At 44.9% G+C, this 27280-nt stretch overlaps 1 protein-coding gene across 4 annotated transcripts in view; it reads right to left on the bottom strand.

Annotated features, from left to right (window-relative positions):
• ZMIZ1 (zinc finger MIZ-type containing 1) overlaps nt 1-27280 on the bottom strand; it is a 318498-nt gene that overhangs the window by 49226 nt on the left and 241992 nt on the right. For all 4 annotated transcript variants that reach the window (XM_075841809.1, XM_075841811.1, XM_075841810.1 and 1 more), the window contains 3 exons: nt 25180-25291; nt 21964-22077; nt 19534-19639 (listed from right to left, as the gene is read on the bottom strand). In XM_075841809.1, the coding sequence (XP_075697924.1) occupies nt 19534-19639; nt 21964-22077; nt 25180-25239 (280 nt within the window). In that variant the 5' untranslated portion in view covers nt 25240-25291. The remainder of the gene's footprint in view (nt 1-19533; nt 19640-21963; nt 22078-25179; nt 25292-27280) is intronic.

Genomic DNA, 27280 nt, shown 5'->3' with positions numbered 1-27280 from the left:
CACAGCATGCACCACTTTGATACATTTAGAGCATCTTCTAACTACTTGGTCTAAAGCCCCTATGACACCGGTCTGTGCAGCGAACGCCGATCAACGAGACAGCTCATTGATCGGCGCTCGTTTGCTCCTGTCACACGGAGCTATGGATGGGGACAAGTGGTCATTACTCCGATCGCTCATCCCCATATATTATCATCATGTCGGCAGCGAATCTCCCTGTTTACACAGGGAGATGTGCCTGCGACAACGATATTTCAGTTTTTTAAAATTATACGTTCAGCTCCTTCCTCAAAAGAGAAGGAGCGCCTTTTAGCATTTGCTCTGTCATCTGCTGATCTCTGCCCTGTTTACACAGGACAATTTTTTTTACCAACGAGCGTTCTATGAACACTCGTCTGCACGATAATCTGCCAGTGTAAAAGTGCCTTAAGTTTAGACAGAATTAAAAGGAAGTAAAACTGTCCGTCTGTTCTTGGTTGAAATCCTGAATTCTTAGTGTGTGATCATGTCCGGATCAGAAGACTTGGTCTGAACAGTTCAACCCTCTCTTGAGTCAGCTTAAAGCTGGTTTTTCAGGTTCTCCTTCGGGACAGGCATCTCCCCATGAGGACATGGGAGCTCTGGGACAGATTACAGACCGTCCCCCCATTCAGGCAATGCTTCTGGCTATAATGATGTTTTGTTTTTGTTTTTTTACAACCAAATTGCATAGAGTTAGAACTATAGGGGTTGAAGGTAGAACTAGCGCTTATAGACTAGAATACATTTATGCAGGAACGGAGCAAACATAACTGGCTCAGTAGCCACTTTCGTAAAGAAAAGGGTTTGTGCACACGTAACGGAATTGATGCAGACATTTTCTGAAGCAATTCCGGCAAAACTAGCAGAAATTCTGCTGCGGAAAAACCGTACCATTTCCTGCAGAAAATGGTGCGGATTCTGCTGCGTTTTTCTCAATGCTGGGGGATGGTGACATCTCTTCTGAAGAACACAGAAATTCAGTCCACTTTCCGCAACAGGAATTGACATGCTGTGGTACGAAAAATACGCATCGCAGGGGAATTTCTGCTTGGAAATTTTACGCAGCCTGTGGATGAGATTTGTTAAATCTCACCCACTTTGCTGCTACTGTATTCTGCTGCGTATTTTCCGTCCGCAATTCCGTTACGTGTGGACGAGCCCTTAAAGATCTGTAGCCAACCGAACACACACTTTTTATATGCACTGTAAAGGCAAACAAGGGTGTAACCTGACCCGTCATCTGAAATGACATCTCATCAAGCAGCAAGGAGCTGGGCGCGCTCTTTTGCGGTAAAGACGAAATATCAAACACACTATCAAAATGTACCTGATAAAATGTGTCACACACTGACACTTACTGCTTTTAAAATATCATTCTCTTAAAAATTTGAATATGTAATTGCATCACATTATTGCATTGGTTAAAAGAAATTCAAACCTATTTTGTCATGTGAATTTGAATCACATTGAAAACACCGGGATACAATTTTTTAACATCTCAAAAGAATGATGGAAATTGAAACCGAATAACAAGTGTTCAGGGTATCCCAGAAAATCTTCTTCCCCCACTGCTAGAATATTGTGTCATTCACATGAAGACATGAGGAATACTTGACTCGTACAACGTTGCAACCTTGTACGAGTCAAGAGTGGTCTTGATCATCACATTATGTCAATTGCTAATGGGGGTGTACTAAAGGTGCGATTATCTAATATATATTTTGGCAAGTTTGTTTGAAGCCCGATTTTTCATTGGTTTAAAAGCAGTCCATGTGACCGCTGCAGCCTGTGATTGGCCTGTGATTGGCTGCAGCGGTCACATGGAATGCAACGTCATCCCGAGAGCCCAGGCTGGAGGAAGAAGCAGGAGTTCTGGGTAAGTTAACTTTTAAAACTTTTAACTCCAGCAGTAGTCACGGTCCCGGGTGCTGAAAGAGTTACTGCCAGTTAACTCTTTCAGCACCCTGGACAGTGACTATCCCATGATGTCGCCTAGCAACCCTCCCGTAATTACGGGTGCACACATGTAGCCACCTATAATTACGGGAGTCCCATAGACTTTAGGCCTCATGCACACTTCCATCACTGTCTTCACGCCCGTTTTTCAAGGATCCGTGTGTCCGTGATTGGAACCGTGCGCTTCCCGTGTGTACTTCATGTTCACTTCTGTGTTTCAGTTTCCGAGAGGAAACTGAAACCCGTTCACAGGATGTACACAATATTGTGAGCGCCGCACATGCTATTCCCTGTCCAGCGGTACTCACTGTCCAGGGTGCTGAAAGAGTTATTGCCGATAAGTGCAGCCCTTTAACTCTTTCAGCAACCTGGACAGGGACTACCGCTGGACAGGGAATACCAAGCGCGGCGCTCACAATATAGATTAATGGTTCATTTAAAAAAAAAACGCAACAAAGAAAAAGTTACTACTTACCCAGAACTCCCTGCTTCTTCCTCAAGTCCGGCCTCCTGAGATGACGTTTCAGACCATGTGACTGCTGCAGCCAATCACAGGCTGCAGTGGTCAAATGGACTGCCGCGTCATCCAGGGAGGTCGGACTGGATGTCAGAAGAGGGACGCGTCACTAAGACAACGGCCGGGGTACGTATGAACTTATTTTTCTTAATATCGCTGCGTTCCAGCACTGATCAGCAGCCTCTTCTCTCTATCAGTGCTGACAGAGAGAAGGGGCTGCCGATTAGTGCAGCACATTATCTATCTGTATGTGTACCTCTGCCCGCCTGGCCGTTGCTAGGCAACTGCTCCGTCACACACGTGTGCCTTCAGTTTTTTTGACGACCCCATTGACTTGCATGGGTCTCACGGTCACGGAATCTCGGACCAAAGTAGGACATGCTCTACTTTTGTTGGAACGGAGCAACAGGACCGTCAAAAAAATGGAAGTGTGCATGGCCCCATTGAAATGAATGGGTCAGGGTGCTAGCCGTCTGAAAAACGGCTAGCACCCTGAAGAAAAAGACTGAAGTGGGCATGAAGGCTTAGGAAGTTTTCCAGGCACCATTTCATGTTTGAAAAGGCCTTGAGGTGCCAAAACGTTAGATCATCCCAAAAGACACCCCATGTGGGAAACTACACCCCTTAAGGAATGTATCTAGGGGTGTAGTGAGCATTTTGACACCACAGGTGTTTCAGTGAATTTATTAGGATTGGACCATAAAAATAACAATTTATATATTTTTTGCCAATAATAAGTACTTTTAGCTCAAATGTTTAATTATCAAGGACTATAGGAGAAAAAGCACCCCAATGTTTGTAGAGCATTTTCTCCTGAATACAGAAATGACCCATATCTAGTCACAAACTGCTGTTTGGGCACACGGCTAGGCTCAGAAGGGAAGGAGCGCCATTTGGCTTTTGCAGCGCAGATTTTGCTGAATTGGTTTCTGGGAGCCATGTCACATTTGCAGACACTCTGAAGTACCAGTACAGTAGAAATTCCCCAGGCGTGATGCAATTTTGGAGACTATACCCCTCAAAGAATTAAATTAGGAGTACAGTGAGCATTTTGGTCCCTCAGGTGTTTTATAGATTTTATTAAAATTGGCTGTAAAAATGAAAATATATATATTTTTCCCAATGATATGTAGTTTTAGCTAAGAAATGTTAATTTCCACAAGGAATACAGGAGAAGAGACACCCCAGCATTTTTTTTTGAAAATTTCTCCTGAGTACGGAAATACCCCATATGTGGTTGTAAACTGCTGTTGGGACACACAGCAAGGGTCTGAAGGGAAAAAGCGCAATTTAGTTTTTGGCGTGAAGATTTTACAAAATAGTTTTTTGATGCCATGTTGCATTGTGCTGAGGTACCTGTACATTGAAAACCCTCGAGAAGTTGCCCCATTTGGGAAACTACACCCATTTAAGGAATTTATCATGAGGTGTAGTGAGCTTTTTGACTCCACACGTTTTACAGAAATTAGTACACGATGGATATTGCAGATTGAAAATTGCCATTTTTCCCAGATATGCTATTTCAGTGCCCAATATGTTGTGCCCAGCTTGTGCCACTGGAGACAAACACCCGATAAATTGTTAAGTGGATTCTCCAGAATACAGTAATACCCCATATGTGGTTATAAACTACTGTTTGGGCACACTGCCAGGCTCGGGAGGGCCGTCATTTGGCTTTTGGACAGCAGAATTGGCTTGGTAGTACATTTGTTTAGGGTTTTACGGGTATTTCAGTTTATAATATGGGGGCATATGTAAGCTGGGCAAAGTACATCAAATAATAAAATTAATTATCTATTGATCGTGATGTGCACTTTGAACCAATCCTTTACGCACAGACCAGTTTTTTGTGGCAGGTGTCGCACCTATAAAGGGTGTTCGTGGTATTGTACAAAATATCCACAGTCCAGTATTGCCTAATCTTTGAGTTCTTCACTAGCCCCATAAGCAGCACAAGACCCCAAAATGTCATAATTTCCGCTGCATTTACCTGTGGGGCCTAGCAAATGATGATGTGGGTTTTTTACGTGAAGAACTGCTGGGCATATAATATAGTCTGGGCCGTCGTTTCGCATCTTTGTGTTCCGACTCATAACTGTTTATTTTTCCATTGACGAGCTGTGCGAGGACTTGATTTTCATGGGACGAGTTGTAGTTTTTATTAGTATCATTTTGCGGTACATGCGATTTTTTGATTAGTTTTCCATACCTCCCAACCGTCCCGGATCCGGCGGGACAGTCCCGGTTTCTCACCGCTGTCCCGCCGTCCTGCAAAATGTCCCGCTGGGTGCTGCATCAAAACAGCTGATCTTTGCTGACTGCAGCAGCGATCAGAAGGCAGGAGTCTTGCGGCGGAGTTCTCACTGGGATCAATGCCGGCCCGGGGCTGGACCAGTCCAGTCACCTGACCTCACCGGTCAGATGACTGGACTGGTCCACTCCCGGGCCGGCATCGACACCAGTGAGAACGCCGCTGCAAGACTCCTGCCTTCTTCTGACGGTGAGTGACGTCAAAGCAGAGCGGAGAGAGGCAGCAGTAGGGCCGGCTACCTCTACGTCGGCACAAAGTATAAGGGGGCTGTGTCTGGAGCAATCTACAGGGGGGGGCTGTGTCTGGAGCAATCTACAGGGGGGGGGGGCTGTGTCTGGAGCAATCTACAGGGGGGGGGGCTGTGTCTGGAGCAATCTACAGGGGGGGCTGTGTCTGGAGCAATCTACAGGGGGGGCTGTGTCTGGAGCAATCTACAGGGGGGGCTGTGTCTGGAGCAATCTACAGGGGGGGCTGTGTCTGGAGCAATCTACAGGGGGGGGCTGTGTCTGGAGCAATCTACAGGGGGGGGGCTGTGTCTGGAGCAATCTACAGGGGGGGGCTGTGTCTGGAGCAATCTACAGGGGGGGGGCTGTGTCTGGAGCAATCTACAGGGGGGGGCTGTGTCTGGAGCAATCTACAGGGGGGGCTGTGTCTGGAGCAATCTACAGGGGGGGCTGTGTCTGGAGCAATCTACAGGGGGGCTGTGTCTGGAGCAATCTACAGGGGGGCTGTGTCTGGAGCAATCTACAGGGGGGCTGTGTCTGGAGCAATCTACAGGGGGGCTGTGTCTGGAGCAATCTACAGGGGGGCTGTGTCTGGAGCAATCTACAGGGGGGCTGTGTCTGGAGCAATCTACAGGGGGGGCTGTGTCTGGAGCAATCTACAGGGGGGGCTGTGTCTGGAGCAATCTACAGGGGGGGCTGTGTCTGGAGCAATCTACAGGGGGGGCTGTGTCTGGAGCAATCTACAGGGGGGGCTGTGTCTGGAGCAATCTACAGGGGGGCTGTGTCTGGAGCGATCTACAGGGGGGGCTGTGTCTGGAGCGATCTACAGGGGGGGCTGTGTCTGGAGCGATCTACAGGGGGGCTGTGTCTGGAGCGATCTACAGGGGGGCTGTGTCTGGAGTGATCTACAGGGGTGGCTGTGTCTGGAGCGATCTACAGGGGGGGCTGTGTCTGGAGCGATCTACAGGGGGGGCTGTGTCTGGAGCGATCTACAGGGGGGGCTGTGTCTGGAGCGATCTACAGGGGGGGCTGTGTCTGGAGCGATCTACAGGGGGGGCTGTGTCTGGAGCGATCTACAGGGGGGGCTGTGTCTGGAGCGATCTACAGGGGGGGCTGTGTCTGGAGCGATCTACAGGGGGGGCTGTGTCTGGAGCGATCTACAGGGGGGGCTGTGTCTGGAGCCATCTACAGGGGGGCTGTGTGTGGAGCCATCTACAGGGGGGCTGTGTGTGGAGCCATCTACAGGGGGGCTGTGTGTGGAGCCATCTACAGGGGGGCTGTGTGTGGAGCCATCTACAGGGGGGCTGTGTGTGTAGCGCTATCTACAGGGGGCTGTGTGTGTAGCGCTATCTACAGGGGGCTGTATCTGGTGCTATGTACAGGGGGGCTGTGTGTGGCGCTATGTACAGGGGGGACAGTGTGTGGAGCTATGTACAGGGGGGGCAGTGTGTGGAGCAATCTACAGGGGGGCTGTGTGTCGGTCTATCTACAGGGGGGCTGTGTGTCGGTCTATCTACAGGGGGGCTGTGTCTGGCGCTATGTACAGGGGGCTGTATCTGGAACTATCTACAGGGGGCTGTATCTGGAACTATCTACAGGGGGCTGTATCTGGAACTATGTACAGGGCGGCTGTGTCTGGCGCTATGTACAGGGGGGTTGTGTGTGGAGCTATGTACAGGGGGGCTGTATCTGGCACTATGTACAGGGGGGCTGTGTGTGGAGCCATCTACAGGGGGGCTGTGTGTGGAGCCACCTACAGGGGGGCTGTGTGTGGAGCCATCTACAGGGGGGCTGCGTCTGGCACTATGTACAGGGGGGCTGTATCTGGAGCTATATACAGGGGGGCTGTGTGTGGAGCTATGTACAAGGGGGCTGTGTGTGGAGCTATGTACAGGGGGGCTGTATCTGGCACTATGTACAGGGGGGCTGTGTGTGGAGCCATCTACAGGGGGGCTGTGTGTGGAGCTATCTACAGGGGGGCTGTGTGTGTAGCGCTATCTACAGGGGGCTGTATCTGGTGCTATGTACAGGGGGGCTGTATCTGGCGCTATGTCCAGGGGGGCTGTGTGTGGCGCTATGTACAGGGGGGCTGTATCTGGCGCTATGTACAGGGGGGCTGTGTGTGGAGCTATGTACAGGGGGGCAGTGTGTGGAGCAATCTACAGGTATATTATTTTTATCAGGCACTATTGGGGGCATTATACAGCGTGGGGGCAACTATGGGACTTCATACAGTGTGGGGTGCATATACGGGGGCAGTTATGGGGCCATTAGACTGTGTGAGGGCAGCTATAGGGGCATGATATTGTGTGGAAGTCAGTTATATGGGCAATATACTATGTAGAGGCAGCGAAAGGGCATTATATTATGTGGAGGGTAGTTATGGAGGCCATTATACTGTGTGGAGGACAGTTTTGAGTGGGATTATACTCTGTGGGGCAGCTATGGGGGCATTATACTGTGTGGAGGGCAACTATATGGGCATTATACCCAGTGGAGGGCAGCTATGGGGCATTATACTGTGTGAGGAGCACTATGGGGGCAATATACTGTGTGTGGGGCAGTGTTAGTGGGTATATTATATACAGTAGCATACAGCAGGCTCAGGGGATAAATATTAATTTCATGGCGTAGCACGCAAAAAGGTGTGTGGCCTAAATAATCGTTCAATAATCAAGGTTACATGTTCAATTAATCATGATTTTTATTTAGGCCATAATTGCCCAGACCTTGGCAGGACCTAATAGGCTTCCGTACATGGCCCACCAGGAAGCCATTGCTAGGCTTCCTGGTTGCCATAGCAACCATCGGCACCTTGCAATTGCTCGCAGGGGGCCAATGGGGTAAAGAGGGAGCCCCCTCCCTCTGTGTCAATCACTTAAATGCCGCTGTCACTATTGACAGCGGCATTTAAGGGGTTAAAGCGACACCTGCTGAAGATGAAGCGAGCACAGCTTCATCCTCAGGATGTTACTGTACGCCCATTTGTGGAGAAGCACCGCTAAAAAGGACGTACAGTAACGCCCAAATGCGGGAAGGGGTTAAGGACTACAAATCCCATTATTCATCTCACCTTACAGGTATTGCTTCTATTTACAGCTGCCTACATGCCCCTCTTTTATAAGGTGTAAAGGGTCATTTACACAGGACGATAATGGACCAAAAAAGAGTTTGTAAGAATGTTTGTTCCCAACCATTGGCCTGTGTAAACATGGCAGCGATCAGCCGACAAACCAGCAAAGGCGGCGGAGATAAGAGGCGTGTGATGCGACACGTACTACAGGGAGGGGGAGATAATCACGTGTTCAGCGTACAGAACGTCACACAAGAGGATGGTCATATGACGGTATGCGGGATTGGCTTACTGACATCTACAAACCGTACGTTTTAAGCGACTAGTCTTACTGCAGAAGAAATTTGCACACAATTTTTGGAATATTGGAAAAACCAAAGGTCTCTTATTGTACATTGTAATACACTACTCCAGGTAAGAGAACTCAAACAAATAAAAAAAATCGGAGAATTTGTCGGGACAAAATGCCTTTGCACAACACTGAATGTGTAAGCCCTTCGATGACAGGAGGTAATGGTCACCCAGTGAGAGATGCCAGCTCTCCCAGCTCCACATAACCATGGCAACCATTCTCAGCACTCGATGTGCAGGCTAACCGGGGGGAAAAAAACGGAAAAATAAACAAGAATCCATTACCTAATATCCACTAGATGATACACGATCTCTACTTAACCCTGCTGCCTCCGAAAGTACACACAAGTAGATAGACTGAAGCAGTAGCGCTGCATAAACCGCAGCCTGTCCTACAGGGGCCACTTAGAAGCCTCCAGGTAAATGTTTACCTTGACCTAGTGTAACCTCTTCAACTAAAGAGAGTTAATATGAAGAAACATAAAAAAAAACCGAGACCCCCTCCCACCTCCCCCCAAACCACATTCAGCACCTATGTGCCCTAACATTACGCAGACAAGAAATTAACATACGGATAACAACTCTTGTGAGCAGGTTGCTGTTTTCAAGACAATAACCCATGTGGCTATGAGATAAAATGGACTCTGTAAGAAGCTTCATACCACCTTTAAAACGAGCAATATCGAAAATACAGCTTGTCGTTTGGCGCTGGTTCGCTCCACAATTGTGTAGTATGGTGACGGAAGATCGTTCGCCCCCAAGCATTTGCATCATGTTGGCAGTACATCTCCCTGTTTACACAGGAAGATGTGCAGCCAACTAGCGACCATTTATTTTTGGCCACATCAAAGACGCGATCAGCCGATTAATTAGTATGCTCGTTCGTCGACTGACCTTCGCAGAAATGATCGGGAACGAGCGTATGTATGAACACTCGTTTATCAAATCGTTGGCCGTATAAAAAGGCCTTCACTGAAGTGATTGGTTTTGCAGGACCACCTGAAGAGTAGGACAGTACGTGTGACCTTCTTCAGGATCACCCATCAAATGGGAGAAGAGTGGGCACCATCTAAGAATCCAGCTGCAGGCCCAGGGAGCGTCCCATAGTAACATCTCCACTGCTCTCAAGTGTGACCTAGTTCGCACGGAATCCCTGTGGGTGTTGCCAGATCCTCCAGGTAGTTCCGTGTGTTTTTCACTTTAGCTTACAGTGAGAACATTGGGAATTGTGTAGCCAGGGGAAAAGCTTCAGCAGACATGCTACTTGACAGTCTTAAGCCGATAGAGTAGTAATACTCACTGCCGTATATAGGCTAGACCCTTTGAGTACCTGTATATAAATATTTACTACAGAAATTATCTGTAATATAGAAAACGACAAAATTTGAGAAAGTACATAAAGAGATGGCTACATAGTATTATAAAAATGGGACCTCCTCTTCATGGCGGTTAATGCCAACACACCCCTCACATGGCTAGTGATGCTGGTTCATCCTCTTCACTATCTCTTGCAATACAGAATAGCGGCATGGCATATGGTTCTGTTCTCCCTTCACTGGATAGCACGTCCACATTGGTCTGTGGAAAAAGTGAGCCCTACTGAGGTTCACCCTACCCATGAGGAAAGGCCAACCACAGTTGCGGCCCTTTCTCTTCACTAACCCGTAGCAACTGTATGGGGTCACTCCGTGGTATAGATCATAAAATCAGTACAACTAAGCACACTCAATGTAAAAAGTCCAGCTGTAGCAGGTAAAATTAAGTCCAGTTTACCTTAGTACAAATTTTAATAGAAATATTTTTCTCTCCTAGAGCTTAGGTCAACAGTGAAAGTATTTTTCTCTAAAGGTTGCCTTTCCCCCAGCACTATGCTGTAGATAGACGTGACGGAAAAACAGAATTCTATTTTAGAAGGTGAATTTAATACACCAAGAAAAACTTCAAATTCCATGTTCACCGGTGACGGCAAAACCACATTTTTATTCCATCTACGGCATAAGGGTGGAGGGAAAGGACGGAAAAACGTAAACTGCCCACCTAAGCTGTATGAGCGGTATGCCGCTGGGTTCAATCCAATGTGTTACTTGCAGACTTTTGTCATAAGACAGGAGAAAAATAAAAAGTTCATTTATTCTGCAATAGGCGAGGTGCGGAGCTGTAAAATAGCGAGAATATTGATTACGGCAAACTTTTCTAGTTGGTAACGTCACGTCACCGGCTATCCCTATGCTAAAGCTGGCCATTAACTATTAACACTAATGTTCCAAACAATTTTACGAGCAGTAACGATAATCGCTTTTATCTATAGTAATATGGAATCAAAAGGCTTAGGGCATCATCAGTAGATTTTGACCCGACCTATCTCTTGCCAGTTTTGACAACTTCCACTAGGCTTCCGTTAAACAGTGTTGCATGCTGGGATATTCTATCCAGAAAACCACCCCAGGATACCTAAAAAACCGAATAAAATTCAAAGGGAACCAACACAGAACCATGGCTTCAGTAAAAACGGCAACCATGACGCCCGTCGGAACAGAGCCTAAAACATTTAAACTGACGGTATATATACACCTAATATGATAAAAGCAAACGAAAGGTAAATGGAGCAGTACTGTAGCAAAAAGAACCATACGGTGGGTGCAGGGCTTCTCAGGAGTGACCTCTCCTTATGGATCATACGAATCAAGCAACGAGGAAGCCGCACTCCAAAATAAAGAGGGTTTATTCATCAAACATTCACAGCAAGGCTATGTCTTCTCAACGTTGCTGTGAATATTTGGTGAATAAACCCACTTTATTTTGGAGTGCTGATTTCTCGTTGCTTGATAAATATGATAAACGGTTACCTCATATAACCTGCATGTTTATTTCCTGCCCTCTGTACACTAAAATACGGTTTATACCTGCACTTTAGTCCTTATTTATGTCTTATAATATAAAGTTAGGAAAAACGTCAAAGTTGACATGCCAGCTTCAATTCTTGCTCAGTTGATGTTCGATGACATATGCAGACTGTAATTGAACAGCGCCACCTAGTGACTAAAAAATTATTAAAACTAGAAATTGTCCCTACAGGATACTGTGGTTGCAAGTGCTTGCTCTGTATAAAACATTACATAGATGGTCATACGCATGAACCAGCAACATCCTTCTTATTTTAATCTAATGCTCCCAGTTTATGTGCTTTGACATACCCCTGTATAGTGCAGTCTGAATGGCATGGTGCGACTGCTGCCAAGCTGCCTAAACCACAGTCTTTTCAACGCGGTTGTCCGTTACAACGTCCATAACAACCAGTTTGTACGTTTCCTGGCTAGAGCAGTATAGCAATTAAACTGAAGACAATGACGGGACCATGAGCATTAGCATTACTTAAACCACATCTTCCTTAAACGCATGCTGAAATTTTAGTCATATTTTTGTAGAGGTAAATTGAGGTGGAGCAGTGTCTTTTGCCATCGCCTGGGAGGCACCGAAAGGAATTGGTAATTAACTCACAAAAATAAATTAGTGAGCAGATTACATTTTCCTGTTAGTCAGTTTCTGCTAACTACAAATAGCTGGTATATAAATACACTGACATGTTGGGCTCGTGCTCTCCTCCGAGAATCGACTATGTGCGATATTTTGAAGTATATGGGTGTGTGAAAATCACGGACAGCACACCCGCATCAATTACATAAAAAAGTGCTTGCGAGTGCGTGAAAAACACACGCCACACGCAAAGCAAACTGATGCAATGCGCACAGACAGACTTACGCGCGTAAATCTGTGACATGCGTGTGAATGTAGCCTTAGGCCTGATAACGGGTATGATTGTTTTAGTTCATCAGGAGGTGGACAGATTCTCAGAATGGAAATCTGGACGGTTGCATTCCTTTTCCTTCCCTTATGCGGACGGACGCAGACCGTACCCTCCTCTGTGAAGACTGAGCTAGAGGCACCCTGAGAGGGCTTAGGGGCTTGAGGCATTGCTCTGGGCATTTCGCCAAATATTTTGCTAGCGGACCCCAAAAAAAATAAAATAAATTGAGCTAGGAGTATCTTAAAAGTTTTGAAGAAAAAAAACAAACATAACACGACGGGGAGATCGATATGAGGCCCACACATGCCTCCGTAACAGACATGACTAGTATTCCTGAACAGTCACTTTGAACATTACTATTGCAGTATTTACACCGGCAAAGCCGGAGCGGACATATGTCACGTAATGAACAGATCTGAGGGATTACATAATTTGAACCATTTACACAGCAGTTATCGCAACGTCCCGCAAGTACAAATTGGAATGAAATTGACTAAGTCTACACCTTAAAAGGACACTCCGCTGTTTGAAGACAATACATTTGGTAAAACATTGTAATGACTGCAGGAGGTTGTTATACACGCTCTGAATAGTACTAAAAACTCCTTAGGCTATGTTCACACTGAGTTTTTTGCAGGCGGAATTTCTGCCTCAAAATTCCGTTTGGAAGTTTGAGGCAGATTTTCCTCTCCCTGCACGCCGATTTTCGTGGCGTTTTTCGCCTGCGGCCATTGAGCGCCGCGGGCATAAAATGCCGCGAAATACGCTTTCTCTGCCTCCCAGTGAAGTCAATGGGAGGTGAGAGGCGTAAGCGCCCGATGATAGGGCATGTCGCTTCTTTTTCCCGCGAGGCGGTTTTAGCGCTCGCGGGAAAAAGACTCCTCCGCCTCCCATTGAAATCAATGGGAGGCATTTTCGGGCCGTTTTTGCCGAGTTTTTGGGCGTGGTTTCCGCGTCAAAAAACTCAGTGTGAGCATAGCCTTATAAGAAAGCTCAGAGAATAATCTGAATCTGCAGCGACAAGCGCCCTAAATAAATTGTTAGCACAGTCATAACAGCAATAGTGCCCTGTTCACACGCTGCTTTCAGTAAAGGACCGGATAAAAGTGAGAAACGGTAAGTGCATGGATCCAGTAACACGCAATCCTTGGGTGCGGACAGCTCCTCGTACATCAGCCTCATGCACGCCGACAAGGACAAGGCTACATTTCACAGGATGGCATTTGAGTAATTTAAGGCCACAGCCCCCCCAACACCCCACACCTCTGTGTGTGCAGGAAAAACGGCTTGCGGTTAACATTGCAGTCAAAACCTTTTCTAAATCAAACAGAAAACAAACACCTTGTCATGTAGGACAGGGATTCATTCTGTAGAACATAGCCGGGATCCTCTTATCACCTGCAGAACACACTTCTGTAAGACTCGCTGACTCAAGGCCCAAGAAAACAATCCACAAAAGTCCATATTTAATACAAATTATTAAGAGAACTAATCGCTTTCAATACAAAAAACAAAAGTGACACACAATGTAAGAGAACTTCGAGGCGAAGCGTATTCAGCACACAAAGATCAGAGACCAATATAAGGGCCTGTTCACATCAGCGTTTGTTTCCGTTGATGGGTTCCATCGGACCTTTCCATCGGAGGGACCCCTCAACGGAAAGGCAAACGGAAACCATAGGTCTCCATTTGTATTACCATTGATTTCAATGGTAACGCTTCCGTCACTTTTGCATTTGTCATTCCGTTGAGGGGTTCCTCCGATAGAAAGGTCAGACGGAACCCATCAATGGAAACCAACGCTGATGTGAACACAGCCTAAGGCGTTTGTGTTGCATTCAATTAGGCTGTAACAAGAGCAACAAAAGTGCAATATGGTCAATTTGATGACATTTATGGGAACACAACAATTTTGCTTTTTGGTCATAAAGTGGTTAACATGTGGCAACAGCTAAAAGAACAAGCACCAGCGCCCATTCATAAACTTCCTTCATTGAAAAGGGGTTGTATGGAATTTGGAAAACATGGCTGCGCTCAAAAACGGCACCACACCTGTCCACAGGTTGTGTGTGTGGTAACGTAACTTAGCCCCATCCACTTGAATGGAGCTGAGCTGCAATACCAGACATGGACAGGTGTGGCACTGTTTCTGGAAGAGAGCAGCCATGTTTTTCCAATCCTGGATAAACCCTTTAGGCCACATACACACTATTGTATTACGTGCGTTTGTAATCCAGTACCAGCAAGGTCAAGGAGATACCAAGTAAATCTGATCTACACAGAATTTTTGCCAGCGTAAAGTGACTTGCGGTGTTGATTTTAAAATATGCGGCATGTCAATTTAACTTGCAATTACGTCTCAGAATTGTATCTGAAACGTTTAGAAAAAATGAACCAGAATCTGCAATAGATAATCGGCACCGGTTTTCTTATCAGAATGTAGAATCGGAATATAAAAACGCTTTAAAAGACGCAATATTAAGTTCAGATTTTACCTCACTTTATATCTCGTTTTGGGCACACGTTCGTGGTATACGATGACGTATACGTTTTTAAAGTTAGGCTATGTTCACACGTAGTGACCAAAAACGTCTGAAAATACGGAGCTGTTTTAGTTTTTTGAGCAACTCACGTTTTTCGTGGCGTTTTTTACGGCTGTTTTTGGAGCTGTTTTTCATTGGAGTCTATGAGAAAACGGCTCCAAAAACGTCCCAAGAAGTGTCCTGCACTTCTTTTGACGAGGCTGTAATTTTACGCGCCGTCTTTTGACAGCGAGGTGTAAAATGACAGATCGTCGGCACAGAACATCGTAAGACCCATTGAAATGAATGGGCAGATGTTTGCCGACGTATTGTAGCCGTTTTTTCAGACGTAATTCGAGGTGTAAAACGCCTCCATTACGTCTGAGAATAGGTCGTGTGAACCCAGCCTTACAAAAACGTATGCATTTGTAACATACGGTTATGTTTTTGTAGTATACGTCGTATATGCTTTTATATGTTTGTGTCCGTTCTTACATCTAAAAACGCATACTTTTTTTTTTTTTTTCTTGAGCTGCATCAACCACATCGAAAAAGGAGGCATTATACAAAATGATTACAAATGACAAGTGGCGAGTATATAGTGTGCCTATGACGGTGGAACATTATTTCTTCACCAATATAATAGCATGAACGCCAGCACTACACAAAATTCATTCGGACTGGAAAAAGTACAGCGCCGCTGGATTATAACACATAATGGGTTAAAACTCTGAAGCTGCTAGAAAGAGCCCAACTCTGTAAACGTGTGGGGGGGGGGGGGGGGGGGGTAAAATCATGCATTTTCCCTCTGTAAAATCACCTTTTTGAGCAAACCCCCACCCTAACCACTCTCCATCCCGGAAATTCCAGGAGGAAATATATGTCATTGTTAGAAGAGAGAGAAGCTAAAGCGTTGCTGCTGTATTTATTCTGATGTAGGTAGCTCGTGGACGCTGCATGCACAGGTTATACCTCCTCGCTTAGGAGAAGATTACATAACCAGGCCGCTTTCTGATCGCAAAGTAATTACTTTGCGGAGATTAATTGGTTGGTTTTGGCTCAGTGGGTATGAGTCTGGAACTGTTGGTGTTAGGTTTACACAGGAGTACATCTGCACCCAATTATCCAGATGGCCTCTCTACCTCCTCACTAACCCTCCCCATTTCTCCACTCGGCTCTCTAGGGCATGCTCTTAACCCTATTCATTACCAGAGATGATGGGACATTTACATTAAAACGCACAAACACATGCAAGTCCCTCCGGTGGGCAGTAAAGTGCTAACCAGTCATCACTCCGCACTATCAACACTCTTCTACACAGTAAAGTAAAACGTTTCTTTATAGAAGGTGTAGGATGCACTAAAGTCTACAGAGCATGTTAATAAATCTCACCTCACACTGTTTTGTCATTAAAAGATATAAAGCTGTGTGAAATACAAGTTATCAAAAGGTGTGTAGTCGACAGAGTCAATAAGGGTCCATTCAGATGTTGCGGTTGAGGTTAAAACCACAAACCCTAAAACCGCATGCGCTTTTAATGTGATTTGGTGCGTTTTTCGATGTGGTTGAGGTGGGATTAAAACTGCATTGCACGGAATCCACTACTTCTGAATGGACCCTTAGGGCCTACATAAAAGTCTATGCTTCACAGGTGAATTTTCAAACCAGTTTTAAATTTTTTAACTGCACAGGACACTAGTTGCAATTGCCAACAGGGTCACTTGTTCTCAGTGACATCCAATGATATCGAACACCTGAACAAGTTAGTACAATTGGTTTATGAGGCATCTTAGGCCCTGTTCACACGGAGTTATTTTACAGTCAGAAAAATCTTCCTTCAGATTTTGACCTGCCGGCAAATTCTTTCCGCGATTATCTCTGTTTTTTCCGCCCGCGGTCATTGAGCACCGCGGGCAAAAACCAATGCTAAAGAGCTCTCTCTGCTTCCCATTGATTTCAATGGGAGGTGAGAGGCGGAACTGCAGCAAGAAAGAGCATGCCGCTTTTTTTTTACCGCGATCGGCTAGAAATGCCTCTGCTTCCTATTGAAATAGCTCCAATGACAAATTTAAAACTGCTTTGTATGGTCACCACTGAGAAATAAAGTGCAATGACATTATATGTGTAGGATTCCAGTAGGGGGAGGCTAAGGCCTCATGTACACGACCGTAGTGGTGTGTGCACGGGCCGTGATTTGTGACTCGGACGGCTGCAGAGTGTCACCCACGGCCGCCCGCAAATCTCGGGCCATGCACATGGCCGCGTGCATTCATTTCTATGAGCCTGGACCGCAAAATGCGGTCGTGATAAGACATGTCCGTTCTTTTTGCGGTCCAGGCTCCCGGGCAATTCAACCACGGTCGTGTGCGTGGGCCCATTGGAATGAATGGGGGCGCAATTCAGCCGCAGATTTGCGGCCACAAAAATACGTTCGTGTGCATGGGGCCTAAGTATACAACAATTATCAAGAGGAGGTAACTATTCAAGAGCAAGGGGAAGAACATAATGTAGAGTGCTACAAGAGTGCTGAAGAGAGCCCTATTTGAAAGACGAGAAAGGGCCCCCTATAAGGGCGCAATCACACGTGGCGTAACTTTCGTAGCGGAAAAATCCATTGGTGAAATTTACATCATGTATTCATAATTTACACCATATATAGTAAATTTACCATGTATTGGTGGAAATAAAACCCGCAACACATACATAGTTTAACTTTCTGTGCAGAATTTTTGTTGTTTTATGTGTTGCGGATTTTGGAAGCAGAATTTCATCATAAACCGGTGCTACGTGAAATTCCGCAACAAAAATATGCAGTAAACACTCCACAAAATCCGCTACAGTATCTACACTACAAAATTACTGTTGCGGATTATGTGACATATTTTTATGCCAAATGTGACTACACCCTTATGGTGCTGCGCCCTGCTACCCAAGACAGAAAGGCCTGGCGTTGGTCTCCCCATGCCTTTTGATCACGCTCGGACACTTTTACAATCTTCTGTTTGCTAAAAATGCAATTCCCCGGAACAAGGGAGTCCTGCACCACCCAGGGTAGGGCCCCTCTCTCCAAGGACCCATACTAGCTGGATGGTCTGCCTCTATGGCATGTACATATACGCTTGCTCGTCAAACGGGGTGGTATATTAGGGAACGGCATATACAGCAATTCTAACATACTTTTATTATTAGGACATGCTCCCTTTATGACTGGCTCCCCTCCCCCTGATGTTGAACCCCTACATTACACGAGCTTCACAACAGTGGTGTGAGCGGCCTTTATAATACGGACATATGCTTCGATTTTACTGGTGCTTAATATGATTGACACTACAAATATCGGACCACAGATGAAGACAATAAGACTCCCCAAATATTATCTATATTACACATATACATACACGCGGTTTTATAATCCATACATTATTTTCTAAATCACCAATGCTAGGAGTCTCCCATTAACACATAAAACCATATCGTACATAACCTTCCTTTTAATCAGCTGGATTGGCCGAGGGCTATACTGTAGCCAGCAGTAACATCTATTCACCCTGCTCCGCTTTAACAAGGTAACTGCACTGTCTGCATAACTTGGGCCAGGTCCAATTCAGCAGGGCTCACCAGCGGACTGTGCATACAAATGCTTCTGCCGCCAGAGCGCTCCTAATGACTCATTCACATTATGTATGAACTCCAGACTCGGATTTGTAACAAGAACATACGCAAAGATGGCAGGTCAATGGCAAAATCACACAAAACCCCTTTTTCCTTCCTTATTTTCCAGACATAATTTGAAGCCATAAATCACCAGAGAGACAGGGTGACCTCAAAGGCTCCTTGGCAGTCTGTGTGGAAACCCTGGGAGAATGATACGAACCTTCCTTAGTCCATGCAAGGAGGAATAACAGAGATGTACCGGTTTGAGAAAGTGAAAGGAAGAAGTCTAAGGGCTCGTCCACACGTAGCGGAATTGCGGACGGAAAATAGGCAGCAGAATACGGTAGCAGCAAAGTGGGTGAGATTTAACAAATCTCATCCACACGCTGCGTAAAAATTCTGAGCAGAAATTGACCTGCGGTGCGTATTTTTTGGACTTGCCGCAGCATGTCAACTCCTGCTGCGGAAAGTGGACTGAATTGCTGCGTTTTTCCAGAGGAGACGTCACCATCTCCCAGCATTGAGAAAAACGCCGCAAAATCTGCACCATTTTCTGCAGTCAAAGACGCAGGAAGTTTTGCATTTTTTGCCACAGCGGAAAGTCTGCTACTTTCAACGGCATTGCTGCAGAAATTTTCAGCAGCAATTTCGTTAAGTGTGGACAAGCCCTAAGAAAACGGATTCCTGGATACAAGTCTATCTATTAGAACGGTACATTTTAGAACCTTATTCACACCCCAAGAAACATTCAAAGCCAAGCTGCTTATTGTACATTTGCTACAAACCTGAGAAGATTTGGCCGTCTATAGCCAAAACACTACTTCTATAAAGATACAAATGTCACATTGTTTCAACTAAGTGATCTCCATTTAAAGCACAATCTCCCGGAGTAACATTGTAGCGGTCTGTATTAGTCAGAGAGGTCATTATAGCAAAGAGTTAAGACACAAAGCAACTCTGGCAGGTAACCGCGTAGTAAAGTGTTGCTAAGCGACAATGTGCAAATAATATACGCCGCAGGTCTTGGCTTGTGCACATCAGAGCACTCAGCAGAAGATCTCCTGTCAAAAACGGAAATATTAATTGCTTTGCTGCCTACCAGCTGATTTGGGAGTGAACTTGTCTCTGTTGGCCGCACATACAGCAAGGAGTCTGTATCCAAGGTCCAGGTCAAAGCCTTGCTGTGCTGCTACTCTACTAACCACCTGTAGGAAAGAGGATAAGATTATCTTACACAATTACTATTACAACATACAAACAATGTCAGAGTATGGGGACAGAACACAGCGTGACGGAGCGCTTCATTGCGCCAGACCTTCATCTCAGCAAACGGCAGGATCCTGGTCTTTGTGACACATCAGAAGATGCATCGATCAGCCATAACAGTAAGGCCAGGATCACACACACAGTTTTGATGCAGTTTTTGACTCCGTTTTTTTTATAGTCAAAGCCAAAAGCGGATCCAAAATTAAGGAAAGGTGTAAAGGAATGACTGATGCATCTCCCTCCTGTGTTTGGCAAAAATAAAATCCCTTAGGCAAAAACTGCCCCAAAAAACTGTAATCCTGGCCTGAAACCACATGCATAATATTGTGTAGGCACTAGTCGTGCCGCCAAAACTGCTATGACCGGTTGAGGCATGGACTCCACCAGACCTCTGAAGGGGTCCTTTGGTATCAGGCAACAAGATGTTAACAGCAGAGCCTTTAAGTCCTGTAGAGTTGCGCGGTGCGGCCTCCATGGATCAGACTCCAGTGCATCCCACAGATGTTCGATTGGTTTGAGATCTGGGAAATTTGGAGGCCAAGTCAACCCCTTGAACTCTTCGTCATGTTTCTCAAACCATTCCTGAAAAATTTTTTGCTGAGTGGCAGGGCACATAATCCGGCTGAAAGAGGGCACTGCCATTAAGGAATACCGTTGCCATGAAGGGGTGTACTTGGTCTTCAACAATGTTTAGGTAGGCGGTATGTGTCAAACTAACATCCACACGAATGCCAGGACCCAAGGTTTCCCAGCAGAACATTTCCCAGAAAATTCCACTGCATCCGCCGGATTTATTTTCGTCCATAGTGCATCCTGGGTGCCGGTAAATGCCGCACACTCATCCATCCACATGACGTGAAAGAAAAAGTGATTAAAATTCTGATGTCCAAAGGGTCATTGTAGGTGCTTTCTGCGGTGGACAGGGGTCACCATGGGAACTTTGATCAGTCTGCGGCTACACAGCCCCATAAACAGCAGCCTGCAATGCATTGTGTATTCGGACATCTTTCCATCATAGCCAGCATTAAGTTTTTGGGCAATTGGTGCTACAGTAGCTCTTCTCTGGGATTGGACAAGACGGGCTGGCCTTCACTCCCCACGCGCATTAATGAGCCTTGGGCGCCCATGACCATACCTACCGTTTTGGAGCTCTGACTACCTGTCGTCAAGCCATCACAATTTTGCCCTGGTCAAAGTCGCCCCAATCCTTGCGACTCCAATTTTTCTTCAACTTTATGAACGAACTGTTGACTTGCTACATAATATATCCCACCTCTTGACAGTTGCTATTGACACGAGGAAGTTAATGTTATTGACTTCACCTGCCAGTGGTTTTAATGTTATGGCTGATCGTGTGTTAAGTTTCGGTGTAATTTCCTTTCAAGTGGCTTTAACAAAACAAAGCATCTAGGCCATGTCCACATAGTGCAGAATTGATGCAGATTTCGCTTGCATTTTTTTTTTTTTTTTTAAGCCAAAACTAGAAACGGAGCCTAAACAGAGGAACTATATAAAGGGAAGGCCTTAAAGTGTTTATTTTACTGGATCCAATTCTGATTTTGGCTTAAAAAAGTGCATGCAAAATCTGCATCTGCATTGTGTGAACAAGGCCTAAATGTTAAAGCTGCTGCTGCCTGCTGCAAATTGTGACCATTATTAAGATGTTGACCTCACAGATTTTTTTTTCCCCATAATATGGCTTCCATTGCAACATGGCACAATTTTTTTTTTCCTTACGGATTTTGCAATAACGCATCTGCGAACATCCGTATTTAATCGGAGAGACAGAGCGGTATAGTATCGACGCCATAGATTTCTATGGGAGCCGTATTACAGATCTGTGTAACAAAGATCTGTAATACGCCATGTGCATGTGACCTTAGAATAGCCCGGCTTGTGCAATTTATGCAAACGCTATGGTTTATCCAGTGTTTAACGGTAATAATCAATACAGACAAAATAAGTTTCGATGAAACTTAAAGCAAAACACCCCAGCCCTTCGTAGAAATAGCCAAATTACATTTGGATTATAGACCGATTTAGTCATTGTAGACGGACCATGCGACCAAATGGTCTACCTCACAATTAAAAACCGTAAAGTGGACAGCACAGCCTTTACATGCGCCATAATCTTCCCCACAGAGCAGTGCACCCGTATATATCTTTACCACAGTCTGAAAGCAAGAACTGTGAAGTAGCAATTTCCACTTGCGAGCCAGAGATTGAGAACTCAAAGAGAAAGGTGAAAAGTTGAAGCGCGTACCGTTAAACAACCCATGAGGCTCTGTTCAAAGGGTCTTTGAAAAGCTCGAGGATCTCCACACCAGTCCAGGAGCTCTGTAGCTGCATTGTGGAAGTTTGCCGGGTTCTGTAAGTGCTGAAACAGAAAGAAACGAAATTTGAACGAATGAAAGAAAGAATGAGCCTGCGTAATCTGAGGAAATCATAATGGTTTTCAATTCAATGTGACAAAAAAATAAATTTCAGACTGTATCCAGCAAATGCGTATTAAGGCCGGGTGCACACAGTGCAGATTTTCTGCAGATTTGACATGTACTTTTTAAACCAAAACCAGGATTGGAACCTAAACAGAAGAAATATATAAAGGAAGGCCTTATAGGTCTGCTCTCCTGGATCCAATTCCGGTTTTGGCTTAAAAACCGCATTTAAAATCTGCAGCAAATCAGCACTACCCTTAGTCCTTATTCACACGAACGTATAATATGTCCATGCTACGCGCGTGGAAATCACGCGCGTCGCACAGACCTATGTTAGTGAATGGGGCCGTTCAGACGGTCAGTGAATTTCACGCAGCGTATGTGCGCTGCGTGAAACTCACAACATGTCCTATATTTGGCCGTGTTTCGCTCTGCACGCGCCCATTGAAGTCAATGTGTGCGTGCAAATCGCGCTCGGCACACGGAAGCACTTCCAGGTGCCGTTCGTGATTCGCGCAGCAGCAGTAAAAACAGTGAATGAAAACAGAAAAGCACCACGTTTGTAAACATAAAAACAGAGTGTCATCATAATGCCGGCTGCGCGAAAATCACTCAGCCGCGCACCTCATGCTGATGACACACGGACCATTTGCGCACCCAAAACACAGCATTTTTTGCACGCGCAAAACGGACACGTCCGTGTGAATAAGGCCTTAAGGGAGGGAATTGATATCAATACTCTAGATGCACCTGCATCGAGCGGGACTATAATGAATGAATTACTCAATCTTGATTCCCGCTGGAAGTCACGCTCTTGTTATAGCAATTTTTGCAGCCAGGAACTTCACACTGCACTTAGCTGCAACGTGCTGGGGCTTCCTGAGAGATGCGATAAATGTTGATATCATATAAAGGCTACACAGACATAGACTTATGGACGGTATAAATGAACACATAATTGTTTAACAGATGCCATTAGTCTATGTGAGCTAGGAGATTGAAGGAACTGATGAACTTATAATGCCTGGGCCATAAACTGGACTTTCTAGTGGCGAGGACTTACAAGTTCAGGACATGGTGAAGTTGAGGGATGGGTGGTATCCTCCTGATGTCTGTAGCTTGTGCGTGGTAATCTGTAAACGTGACCCTGCCCACACAGACTAACATTCCAGAGAATGAAAGCCGATAACATATGTCTGCCCCTCACAGCCTGCACTTTTCCTAGATAACTTGGAATCCCATGACCTATTAGATCATCGACCTTGTTTTTAACATCTCGGAGAGTCATACATCATGCACATAACATTAATGTAAAATTTCACATGCTGTCTTTTTCTGCTGCTTAAAAGGGTGTTGTACAGGATTCTAAAAACATGGCGGCTTTCTTCCAAAAACGGCGCCACACCTGTCCATGGGTTGTGCCGGATATTGCAGCTCAGCTAAATTGAAGCGAATGGGGCCGAGCAGCAAAACCACACACAACCTGTATGACACCGTTTCTGGAAGAAAGCAGCCATATTTTTTCTAATCCTGGACAACCCCTTTAAATGCTTTTCCAAATTTGAAAATCCATATAAAAATAAAAGTATTATTAAACCAGAACATGGTCCAAGAATTTATTAATGTAAATGAAATAACAGCATAGCATATAGTAGTTCCGTCACCCTGAAGCCTCATGCACACGTATGGTTCAGTACTGCGCGCTGTATGTTGCACAGCATCCCCCTGCAGAAACAATGGACTACGCATAAAACCCACCAATGTAAACACATGCCGTTTTTTGAGCCAAACACAGGAGTGGATTCAAAAGAGAGTAGATCAGTCAGTCTTTCCTTTATACTTTTTTCCTTTATTTTGTACCCAATCCTGTGTTTGGCTCAAAAAACTTCTGCGGAAACGGCATGTATGATTCCAGCCTAAAGGCCCCGTTCACATTCCGTTTCCGCCAGAAAGTTTAAAAGTATGGATCGCAAAAACTGCCAAATGGAAGTAGAGCATACTGCGCTTTTAAAATAGGCAAATATTTTATGCGCTCATGTGATATATGCAATACAGATCTTTTTCTGTTTTTGTTTCCTGATTATCTTTTTCCGTAGTGTGCTCTAAATTGTGGGTTTTCTTCATCTGTATTTGTTCCATATTTGGTTAAAGGATTAACAATGGTTTTTGTAATGTTGAAGAAATATGGATGATAAAAAAAAAACTGAAAAGATACACGCGTGTGAACTATGCAAAACACAAAACATGCGTTTTTAAATTCAACCCTTTGACTTTTATGGACTAAAAAAATTCACCCATACGGATGCATTGGATCATGCACATAAAAAAACGCAAATAAAAAAAAAAAGGAAAAGTAAATAAAACAATTGAAGTGTATTGGCAACGTTTATTTATTTTTGTTAAAAACCGGAATACAGAGCTGTAATCTGCAAGTGTGACTGTGCCCTAAAGCGGATTTTTATAAATACAGAACTTTATGTCAAGATTGGACAGGACAAGAGGGAGCAGACAAACGGGAGCATAGCAGCAAAATCAGACAACACTGGCATTGTTTGTTGTCTGTTACCATGGAAACATAGATCTGTATAGGAGATGTATTGTAGAAACAAAATAAGAAATTTTTAAATGGGTTGTCCCAAAAAATAAATTATTCTCTCTCCACAGAAAAGGTGATAAATATAGGATTACTGCGGGTCCAACCACTGGGACCTTCAGCGTTCAATTGTCTCCCAATTGAATTAATCGGTGGACACGTATGTGCAGTACGGCTCCATGAATTCTCAATGTGACTGACGGAGATAGCCAAATGGTGTACTTGGCTCTCTGTCAGTCCCATAGAGAATGAGCACATGCACGTCCACCACTCCATTGAAACGGGGGGACAGTGAACCCTTTTTCTCATGATTGCTGGGGGTCACAACGGTCGGACCCGCAGAGATCATGCATTTATCACCTATCCTGTCAATAGATGGTAAATTATTTTTTGGGGAATACCCCTTTAATAGTTATCGATAGCCAAGCGCCCGCACCACATCACCTACCTGTTTTATGCACTGCAGACGGTCGTTAGTCTGCTGTATGTGCCTATCCATAGAGTTCATTATGACTACGTCCGCACAGCTTCTACCTGAAAGCCATGAAAGGTTCTCAAACCTGCAAGAAAAAACAAAACGTCAACACCTTTTTATTCAAAACCACGTCACAGAAATAGATTAAAATACAACTAGTCAGATTAGACTTTTAAGAATGTTCTTAACATTATGCAGCATAACTGAACTGTAACGGATGATTTTCAAGCCGCGTAACATACAGTATAGGGACATCGCTGTCCAAATTATAAAACGCACATGTACTCGAAAGAGAAAGTAAGTGCACCCTTTGCAATTACCTGGATTTCCGATTTGCTTACTAATAAAATGTGGTCTGATTGTTATCGAAGTCCTAATTACAGACAAACACAATCTGACTAAACTACCACCGCACAAACATCTGTACCGTTGATCTCTTTTATTGGGAACCTTGAGAAAACATCTACAGCGCAGGGAAAAAAATGTAAGTGAACCCTTGAAATTAATAACCTGTTGATCCCCCTTTAGCAGCAGTCACCTTCACCAAACGTTTTCTGTAGACGCAAATAAGATTTGCAGAACGTTGCGGAGGAATTCTGATAGTTTCTACCTGCAAATGCGTTTCAGTTCATCAATATTTGTGGGATGCCTCGCGTGCACGGCCCTCTTCAGGTCATGCCAGCGCTTCTTGATACGATTAACGTCGGACTCTGACTTGGCTATTCCAAAACACAAATCTACTTTTTCAATCATTCCTTAGTTGATTTACGTCTGTGCTTTGGGTCAATGTCTTGTTGCATCACCCAACATCTATTCAGCATGATGTCATGGACTGCTGCCCTCACATTCTCCTGTAAAATGTTTTGATTCACCTTTGAATTTATTGTTCCATCAATGATGGCAAGACATCAGGGCTCTGGGGCAGGAAAGCAGCCCCAAACTATACTGATCCCTCCACCACGATACACAGTTGGGATGAGGTTTTGGCGTTGGTGTGTAGCGTTCTTTTTCCTCTAAACATAGCGCTGTGCATTTGTGCTAAAAAGTTCCACTTTTGTCTCATCTATCCTCTGAACACTTTCGAGAAGCAAAGTGGACCATCTAGTCACGGATTTTGCTTTCAAAACGACACGGTCTTCCAGGCTGTTTTTGGAAGCAGATTTTAAAACATAGGCTGTTTTGGTTACTTTTTGCACATTTCAGCACAACAAAAATGCGTCCAAACTAGTCGGCGCTGCTTTTTCAGCTTCTTCTTGCTCTCAAAAGGAATTTTTGGTTGCGGAATCCGCACCAAGGTAGCGCACCTGGCTATTTTTTTTTTTTCACCGCTGCTAAATTAGTTTAAGTGAACTGAAAAATCTGTGCCGTGGGATCAATGGAGTAGATATCTATTTAAAGCCATACGTTTTCCATGGCGATTCCGACGCTGAAAAATCAGCGTGCAAAGAGCGCTTTGTGAACCTGCCTTACATTACTCGGTGACCCAACATCTATATAAGTATACACAGGCTCCTATCTCTCTCCATGTTGGTCAGACTTGTGTGTAAGGTGCAGTTTAAACCACATACAAAAAAACCAAAACATGGTTACTGTAAAAAACACATCAGCCCTGGACTATAGGTGGCCATATATTCAGATATCTGAGAGGAATAAGCCACTGCCAGACACCTCTGGCTTATCTTTTGTGGGAACAAAGGATCGGGCATGTTGAAATCCAACATGCCCGATTCTTCTTTCCGCCAACGTCTGCCTTGGGGGGGGGGGGGGGAGATTGGCTTTCATTATATTCCCACAAATACCAGGTCTGTCTACAGCATACAAATGCTGACAAGTAGGGAAGAAAACACACACACAAACACACACACAATATTACATGTAAGCTGCTGTCACGGTGAGCTATCCCAGTGTAGAACGTCAGCATGGTCCATGCCCTGATAAGACTTTCTCCTGACTCCTGGGGATTAAATCTATTTCCCTCCCTGGTGAAAATACTATTCCAAAGAGGGGAGAGATGATCTATCCTCCAACAACTTAACATTTTATTATTCTTGACATTTAGGCATGGTGTAAATAA

The sequence above is a fragment of the Rhinoderma darwinii genome, chromosome 11 (assembly GCF_050947455.1).
Source record: "Rhinoderma darwinii isolate aRhiDar2 chromosome 11, aRhiDar2.hap1, whole genome shotgun sequence".
NCBI lineage: Eukaryota > Metazoa > Chordata > Amphibia > Anura > Rhinodermatidae > Rhinoderma > Rhinoderma darwinii.
The sequence above is the reverse complement of the archived record's forward strand: the minus strand, read 5'-3'. Positions and strand labels throughout refer to the sequence as shown.